At 36.7% G+C, this 9,514-nt stretch overlaps 1 protein-coding gene across 1 annotated transcript; it reads right to left on the bottom strand.

Moving 5' to 3' along the window:
- Positions 1 to 3,312: 3,312 nt before the first annotated feature.
- On the bottom strand, positions 3,313 to 8,732 carry LOC121240492. The gene is made up of 6 exons (XM_041137954.1): positions 7,994 to 8,732; positions 7,009 to 7,181; positions 6,706 to 6,790; positions 6,391 to 6,618; positions 4,178 to 4,350; positions 3,313 to 3,729 (listed from the first exon to the last, which is right to left on the bottom strand). Exons 1-6 carry the CDS (start codon positions 8,447 to 8,449, stop codon positions 3,627 to 3,629), a joined length of 1,218 nt encoding a protein of 405 aa, XP_040993888.1. The 5' UTR covers positions 8,450 to 8,732; the 3' UTR covers positions 3,313 to 3,626.
- Between the last annotated feature and the right edge of the window lie 782 nt (positions 8,733 to 9,514).

The raw sequence follows: 9,514 nt of genomic DNA, 5'->3' as shown, positions 1-9,514 counted from the left end.
ATGAGGAGGAAATCCTTTCGACTATTAAACCAACTCCCTCTCCCAAGGCACCTGGCCTGGATGGCTTTTTTTTTTTTTTTTTTTACAAGCACTACTGGGGCATTGTGAAGGATGATTTCATCAGGACCATAAAAAACTTTTTACTAACGGGCATGGTCTAACAAAGCTAAATCAAACTCACATTGTATTAATCCCAAAAACATACTCATCTAGTACTATGCATCAGTACAGACCTATAAGCCTCACCAATATTTGTTATAAGGTGATTGCCAAAATTCTAGCCAACAAACTCAAAAAAGTCCTCCACAAGTTTATCTCTCCTCGCCAATCTGCTTTCATTCCTGGCAAAGTCATTCAAGAAAAATACCATAATAGCCTAAGAGATCTTCCATCACCTTAAGAAGAAAAGAGGTAACAAAGGGTTGATTGCCATTAAAATTGAGAAAGCCTTTGATTACATGGAATGGAAATTTTTATTGTCTGCTTTTAAATGCTTAGGATTCCACCGTAAATGGATCATGTGGATAGAAGAGTGCATAACCACAGTATTTTTCTCAGTGGTTATCAATGGGGAGCCAATAAGGTGTTTCAATCCATTTAGAGGCTTGAGATAAGGTGATCATCTTTCACCTTTTTTGCTTATTATAGATAGTGAGGTGCTTTCCCAACTCATAAATAGAGAGAAACAATCGGGCACTATCCATGGTATTAACATTAGTAAAAGAGGACCCTCCATTACTCACCTCCTGTTTGTGGATAATTTGATTCTCTTTACTCGAGCAATTACGAGTAATGCTAATTATATCCTTAAGTGTCTTGATTAATATTCTTCTTGGCCTAGGCAAAAGATAAACAAACACAAATCATCCATCCAATTCAATAGAAATTCTTCCACTTCCATCGTTAGACCAATCAAAGAGATACTGGTCTTTAAAGCCTCTAAATCCAAAATCAAATATCTCGGTCTCCCATTAAGCTTTGAAGACCAAATAGGAGTAACTACATTGATATTCTAGAGAAAATTCAAAAGAAACTTTCTAAAAATTCAAAAGAAACTTTCTTGTTGGAAGTTGAAGCTTTTATCCCAAGCTAGTAGAACTACTATGATCAAATCTGTTGCTAGCTCCATTTCAACCTATATGATGTTGAGTAAACTAGTTCCAAAGTCCATCTCTAAGGAAATTGACAAATCTCTCATGAGATTCTAGTGGGGTTTTGACCCCAAAAAATTCCATAATTTCACTCCCAAGTCTTGGAAATCCATCTACAAACCCAAGCCCATGAGAGGTCTTGGGTTAAGGCAAACGTCACTCTTCAATAATAAAGCACTACTTTGTAAATTGGGATGGAATTTTCTTAGCAATGATACCATTCTAGGGAAATCTCTCATCTTTAATAAATACGTGAAACAAGAATCCTAGTTGACTATCTTTGCTAAATCCACTGACTCAAAATTTTGGAAAGGCCTTTTAAAACTTAGAGATTTCCTTGCCTCTAGCATATGCAAACAGATTAATAATGGGGTTAACACCAAAGTTTGGACTGATCCTTGGATTCCTACTTTATCCCAGCAAATCTCAATCCCTTCATCTTCTCTAATTATTCAAGATCCACAATTGAGAGTATCTGAATTAGTTTTTAAAGAATTTAGAAGATGGAACACTATTCTTCTTCAAGCTCTATTCCCTCGGGATACGGCTAGAGAGATTGAAAAAATTCCTCTTGCCCAATTGCATTTTCATAACATAAGGGATAGTCTCAAATGGATTCATCACTCTTTTGGTAAATTCTTTGTCAAGTCGGCATACTCTGCTGGTTACTCATAACAACAACACCATCCAATTGCAACATTCATCAATTTGGAAAAAACCGTGGTCCCTAAAAATTGTAGACAGGCTTAAGCTCTTTATTTGGAAAGTCTTCAACTATATCCTTCTAACAAGATCCTTACTAAAGAAATGTATATCCCTTAATGAGGATCAAGTCATCTGTCCAATCTGTAAATCCGCAGAAGAAACAGCCTCCCATCTTTTTTTATAAATGCTCATACTCTAAAATCCTTTGGAGGCAATCCTCATGGCCTCTTAATATCTCCTTCATTGGAAGACAGAATATTAATAATTGGGTTTTGTGTATTCTAGATCCTAAGGAGAAACTCCAGATTTCAGAAACAGACACCCACAAATCCCAACTCTTTGTTGTTATTGCTATGGATAATTTGTAGTTTTATAGAACTCAGGTTATTCATGACTCTCTTAATCCATCAATATATCAAATTGTCAAAAGAGTCAATCAATCATATAGGAATCATTGTAATTCTTGGGAATGGAAAGAACTGAGCAGTGAAACCAGATGGTCTCCACCTCTTCCAGGAAAATATTCAATTGCATTTGATGTTGCAGTCCAATCGAATGGCAGTACCTCTGTTTCTATATGCAGAACACACAGTGACGAAATTGTATTCACCATAGTTGAGCACTTAGGGAACTGTAATCCAAATCAAGGAGAAGCTATGGCAACGTTCATAGGAGTATAAGAAGCTCAATTCAAGAACCTAAAAAATATCATAATTGAGTGAGACACCCAGAGAACCATATCAGCATTAAAAGAAACCCAAGGAAATCAGGATTGGATTGTAAAATGTATTATAAGATACACAAGACTAATGCTGGAGAAAGTTGAGAGCTGGGAATCGGTAAAAATGCATCGTTCTTATAATCGATGCGTGCATGTAATTGCACAATAGGCAGCATCCAAATGTATATATGGAATCGTACCCTTGATCAAAATCCCACCATGTCTTTTGGAATTTTACTGTGGTAAGGATCCACCAAATGTAAAAATATTCATAATTAAGTACCCTAGCTGTTTATGTTTGAATTATGTATTAAGACCTTGCTTATTAATGAAGTTTATTTTATCTGAGAAAAAAATAAAAAGAATAGGGCCCATAGGCTGGGCAGATATGAGATTTGCCATCTCTTCTTTCTGAGAGTAGGGGTTGAAAAAAAAAGGACTTTGTTTGCTTATGAGGTCCAACGGGATTTTCAACGCAGCACAATGGCTTCTGTGCACATGCTTCAGGTTTCGCCTTTCAAGATTTCCAACCAAATCTCCTCAGATACATTCTATCACTGTGCAACTCCTTCTCTACTCTCAAACTATACTCTTAAACCTACATTGCGACTAATAATAGATCCTATCTGTCCAGAGCACACAAAAATATGCAAGTTCCAATCACATTCAAATTGAAATTAAACACCAAACATGACTGCTTGTCTTGTTGCATCTGTTCCATGCCTTAATCCAACATTTTAAAATAAAATAATTCATTTATTTCATTATTTTCGGGTACTCTGTTACAACATTATATTGCACTTTTTGCTAAAATTTCATTTTATTTCACCTTCTCAGGTTTGGACCCCAACATTCATAAATAGGTGACTAAGGAAGCCCTCTGAATAATGATGAACCATATTTCAGTAAACAACCCAAAATTACTGGAAAATTTTTAACCTTCCAACAGAGGTAAGTGCTGGTTTCATTCTTTTGCACCTTTGAAGCATTACAACTGACTAATGGTCTTCCTTTCTGAGTTGGAGTTAAGCATTTGCTGCACTCATGGGTTATCCGTGAATAACAAGTGCCTGATTGCAGTCGTGCCTTGGGTCACCATCTTCCTCATCTTCCGTCTCCCAGAGGAAACTAGCATATGCTGCAAGAACATGGCTGAAAACAGAAAACAGAAAACAGAAAACAATCAACCAAAACTGGTAAGGTCAAATAGGCAATGTCTTTTTGAGAAATATCCTCCTCCTCTTCATTTTTGTAGTTACGTGAGAAGTTGTGGATTTCGTTCTTTAAGCAACTTCTATCATGAAGCAGATCATCTAGTGCCTGGAGAACAGGATTTTCTCAAGGGAAAAGAGTTTGTGGCAACTATTACTAAGCATCCAACTTAAGTGATACCCTGGATCATATTTATTTTAAGCTTGGAATAACCTCCTAGATGGCTAACTAAGAGCTCGGTCCCACATCATCATAATACATTATACATGTGCTAATGGTAAGACGTGTGCATTCAATGCTGAAGGAACATCTTTTTAACATGATGAGAATAAAGGAAACAATTCAAAGTTCAAACACTGAAATTAGGAGTTGTGCAAGAAAATTGTACCTATCTCCAGGAGAAGCCTGAACTGCGCTCTCAAAGTAGGACAATGCTTTATCTTGGTCATGGTAGAGTTCCCACACCAATTTAGCATATTGTGACATGATTTCACCATCACTAGGATCAGCTAGTATAGTGCGCATGTAAAATTCCTCCGCTGTTTGGAGGTCTCCCTTGGACTGTAGGTCGAACATGATAATTAAACATGAGTTCCGTTGAGTCAAGCAGAGAAAACAATTTAATGTTATCAAGAGACACTATGTATAATCTTCTCCATGCATGTTCTTCTTATCCTGATAAATATGTGATAAATGTTCACAGAATATCTTAATATATGTATTGTTTTGCTGCCTCAAAAGTGCAATGTTGGTCATAAAATGGGATTTATACCAATTAGCAATAACCAATCCTCACATAAATTCTTGAGGATCCAACAAGTACATCATTTTTTTTCTTTTCCAATGCTCCATTAGGGGCAAAGGCGCCCATAGTGAATTTAACGAATATCTTGTAACAGAAATATACGAGTTACACACAGTAAATTTCAAGCCAATGGATTCCCAAATAATTCAATTCTCTATCATGAGTTATTGTGTCAATGAATTACTTTGATCTTAAGCTCGTGATGATGGGTGCAATCTTGAAGAAAGGTTCAGAAGTTGCTGTATCCTCATCAAGCCTCGTGATTTTTACACTAAGCAAACTTTTGCTTGCTTGTTCTTAATAGATCCCACTGAAAACCATGATGTGACTGCCATTGATATCCAGAATACTATTCATCAACGTAGGGAACTATCTTGACCAGGTCCATATATGGACTTTCCCTTTCTGTACAGTCACAAGTAGCAGATACAAAAAATGTCTCCTTAATTCACTCTAAACGAGTCTTCTAGTTTAGTGCTGAACAATGTAATTCTTGTTCACACCCTTTATCCATGGATGTCATCTAGCATGTATGGATCCATATATATATATTGGAGCCATTTTTCAGCCATGGGCAAGACAAATAACTCCTTTTACCTGAAATGGGTACTCCAATTAACTAATCTACTAATGTATTTCTAGATTCTCCATTCTACCACTGACATGATTTCACCAGTTCAGCAGGAGGCACGTCCCTATGTATCTTGGGACTTGTTCTTGATGCAAACATTGACATACAACATTTATGCCAAGATTTCCCATTATCAAATCCGTTGGTGCATAGTTGTGTTAAAATTATGAGCAGTTCATGTGAGGGGTTTAAACCGGGGTCCTTTGTTTGCAATAACATTCAAGGCTTCTTCTCACAGAAACCCCCACTCCAAAAAAAAAGAAACATGAGACCTGCACAGGCAGCACCCCTGCACACACTCACACATACACATGAAAACACTCATGTGAACACACGCACATGAAGTCATGAGCAATTGTATCAAGTTTTCACGACTTAGTGTCTACAGAGTATATTCTAATCTGCAGTAAGAGGCAAAGGTCATTTTAGCTAACGTTAATATTGCTAAATGTGAGAGAAACAGTTCATGTGTTCTGTAAGTACTAAACTCCTGAAAATCAAACTATTCCAAAATCTTACTATAATTCAGAATGAAGGCATATGTTGATCACACCACTAAAAGCATGCAATTATTCTTAGTCTTCCACTGAGCTGGATGAAGTGTACTAAACCAAGAGACATGCTACAGAACTGGGTCCCATAAAGAAGCAGAATGAGCTCACCCAAAACAGTTTATGGTGATGTTTAATTCATTAACTATATTGGCCTCACATTCTTGTCAATAGATATCGAGTAAAATGAGCTAACCATGAAGAGTTCAGCCTCGTTTGGTTATACAGATGAAATAAGATGAGATGAGAAATCAGTGAATGGTAGTGAGATGATTTGTGAATAGTAGTGAATGGTTTGAGTTAAGGTTTTTATGGGGTTTTGGAAAAGGAGAGAGAAAAAGTTAAATAAAAAAATTATAAAGTTAAAAGAACATAATTTTTTAATATAATTGTTTTTTGGATTTGAAAAAGTTGAATTATTTTTTGTGTTTTGTTTGGAAGTTTGGAAAAGTTGTAATGATTAGGTAATGATTAGATGAAAAAGTTGAAATTTTGAAATTGAAAAATGTTTGTTTGAATGGTGTTTGGATGTTGAGATGAGACGGTTTCGAAGGTTTGTGAAACCAAACCAGGCAGACTGAGATGAGATAGGGAACAAAATATAATTATCTTACCTGACATAGGAACTGAGCATAATTTCTTAGAAACAAGGGGTTATTAGGATTATCCTCAACCATCTTCTTATGATACTCCTCAACATTGCTGCCTTTGCTGGATTCAGCCGCAGGAAAATCAGCTACATCAATCTTAAGCCCTGCTGCATGTTGGGATGAACTTACCATTTCAACTTTTTCTTTGGAGGTTGACATTTCGAGTTCCTCTTCACGTTTTTCCTCCTCAATCTGCACTTTATCCTGAAAGCATTAGAATCTTTCCAACAATGCGAAACAGTTTTTGAAGCCATCAATTCCTCTGACCAAATGCTACACCTGAATGTGAGCTTGAGATGCTTCATATTCTTCCTTGTCATCCTCTATTTCCCAGAGGAAACTAGCATATGCTGCAAGAACATGGCTGGAAACAAGAAATTAAAAGGTTAACTTTTAGGCATGATTTCTAAAATTAGGTTTGGAAGTTCACACTGGGTCATCCAGTTTCTGAAGGTCAGTGATAGGTTTTGGCGACAAGAGTCTAGAATCTAATACAACTCCATATAGTATAATCTCCAGCAGTTCAAATCACAAACTTAGCGCCATATTCTTTTCATGATGCCAGATGGAGGAAATGCTCACCTAGCCTGAGGAGCGGCTTGAGCTGCCCGCTCAAAGTAACTCAAGGCTCTATCTTGGTCATGATGGTGCTCCCACACGAGTTTAGCATACAGCAGCAAAATTTCACCATCTTCAGGGTCTGCTAGTGTAGCACGATAATAGTATTCCTCTGCTCCTTGAAGGTCTCCCTTGGACTTGAGGAAAAAAAAAAAAAGAGGAAATCTAATCTTTGAATTGTACAAGGACCGCTTCCCTTTATTGAAAATGATATGAGCATTATCAGTTATTTTGAAGATTTTTTATTTTACAATTTAATTTTCCTAGCCATTCTACACTTGCGTTAGTTGTGGTAGATCGTTTTGATCTGTAGAGTTTTGACCAAGTTTCCATATACAATAATCTCAGCTTTCATCACCAAACTATTCTTGGTAAAAGAAGGTTTAATCGTGAGTAATGCAATTAGGCTTAAAACTGGATGGCATCACTGCTGCACCCCAGAGGGCAAGGTTTCATCAAATTGAGGCACTTTCGCTCAAGTATAGAGGTAAAGCCTCATGGGAAAGGGTCAGAGACACATATAGCCTACCTTAGGGTCAGGCCTAATAACAGGAACATAGCAAAAGCAGCAGCAGCAGAAGCGCCACCACCACCACTACCAACAACAACAAACGTAATAGCAGAAATTGAAGTACGAGTACCCCCTGAGGTGGGGTCTAATTTGGTTATAGTCTAATCAGTAATTGGCCCACGATCGAACAACTAGAAAACGATACAGGCTTCGACCCTGCCACTTCTAAGCGCTATTATCAATCAGATCCGATTAATCAGGAATTGAAAATAGGTATTCGATATAATCAACCGATCTATGGATGCATAAACGAGGCTAGTATTCACAATTATTAGTAGTTCCCAATTCTTGTAAGATATATTTCCTGAAGTTTTTGTGTAGCTTTAAGACATTTACAAATTAGGAAAAAGGCAGAAGCATGAGGCAAAGAAGACTAACCTGCAAAACTTGAGCATATTTTCTCAGAAACAAAGGGTGGCAAGGATATTCATCAACCATCCTCTTACAGTACTCTTCAACATCGCCACCGTCATCAAAGTTCTCCATAGCTAAATTGAACCCATCAACACCAAAACCAGAAGTGTCAATCCCAAGCCCTGTAGCAAGGTACATGGGTGGACTAGGTGGTTCATTCGCTTCTTCTTCAACACTCCCACTCTGAATCCCATCAACAACTTCATCCTTTTCCTCTTCCCCTTCCACAATCAAGCTCATACTCGTCTTGTTAAAAGTGAATTCACCACTACCTATGGCTTCTAAGCTCTCACCTATGGTAATAGTTCTCTCCAGCGCTTCTTGACTCGGATCTCGAGCCTCTTCATCCTGAAATCCATCCCCAGAATGGTATATCGAAAAAGACGGTGATGAGTGCAACATTGAATTGTTATGTTTCATCTTGATCAGGCTCGTCGAAAGCTAGAGACTTGTCGATCGAATTCAGTTCAGAGAACTGGGCAGCACAATAAATACTTGCTTGGCCACCCGCGCTAAAGCACGGGAAATGGCTTACTTGTCCGAATTTGACCCTCCCAATCCGGCAAGCTAATATCTTTATTGACTAGAAAAATCGTGAAGATCCAAATTAGCCAGCTTGAGCTACTTGTGATCCCATTTCAAGCTTGAGAGTCTCCCATCACATGAAACTTGGCTCAAGCACAATCAGGCGGGTACTTAAATAATGTCTCAACCGTCTCGGAATTAGTTTCATCCGTGAGTGAACCATGTGCAGTTCACGAACTGGGTACCTTAAAAAAAAAAAAAAAAAATCATGAAGAAATTTTATAAAAATAAATTTATAAATTAATATAGTTTGATACAGTACATCAGATTATAAAATTACTTTTATTATAAAATAGACTAACGTATTATATGAAACTATATCAGTTTATAGATTTACTTTTATAGAATCTTTTTATAATTATAGTACTTTCAAAAAATACATTTTAATAATGATAGAAGATATAAAATAAGATGAATTCTGTATAAACCACCGTTGCTACCCTAACTTTCATTCTTGTTTGATTGGAAATGCAAATGAGTAATATTATGAAAAGAATAAAAATATTTTTAAAAGCTTATTATTTATTGACACGCCAAGATATTCACATTAGCAAGCATACAATGTATTGATGTTTTTATTTTTATTTTTTCAAACTGAATTGAGTTAAATCTTACTTTTTTTTCAAGCATATAATAACCTTAATATTATCGTTGGAGCTCATTAATGGATGGGTCCTAAAGAATGGCCCACTACTAACCATGTCCACGATAGGCGGGCCAATCCCGGCCCGTAACTACTCTATTGGCCCAGTTTCGAGTGTGCCTTACTAGTTTTTTTCCTGGGTTAGTTTCCTTTGTTTTCAGTCCTATTAGAGTTCTTATTTTTGTAATTTAATGGCCTATAAACAGCTTATGCATGAATTTATATTGAGTAATATTAGATACAATCGTAAAATATAC

The sequence above is a fragment of the Juglans microcarpa x Juglans regia genome, chromosome 1D, assembly GCF_004785595.1.
Source record: "Juglans microcarpa x Juglans regia isolate MS1-56 chromosome 1D, Jm3101_v1.0, whole genome shotgun sequence".
Lineage (NCBI taxonomy): Eukaryota > Viridiplantae > Streptophyta > Magnoliopsida > Fagales > Juglandaceae > Juglans > Juglans microcarpa x Juglans regia.
The sequence above is the reverse complement of the archived record's forward strand: the minus strand, read 5'-3'. Positions and strand labels throughout refer to the sequence as shown.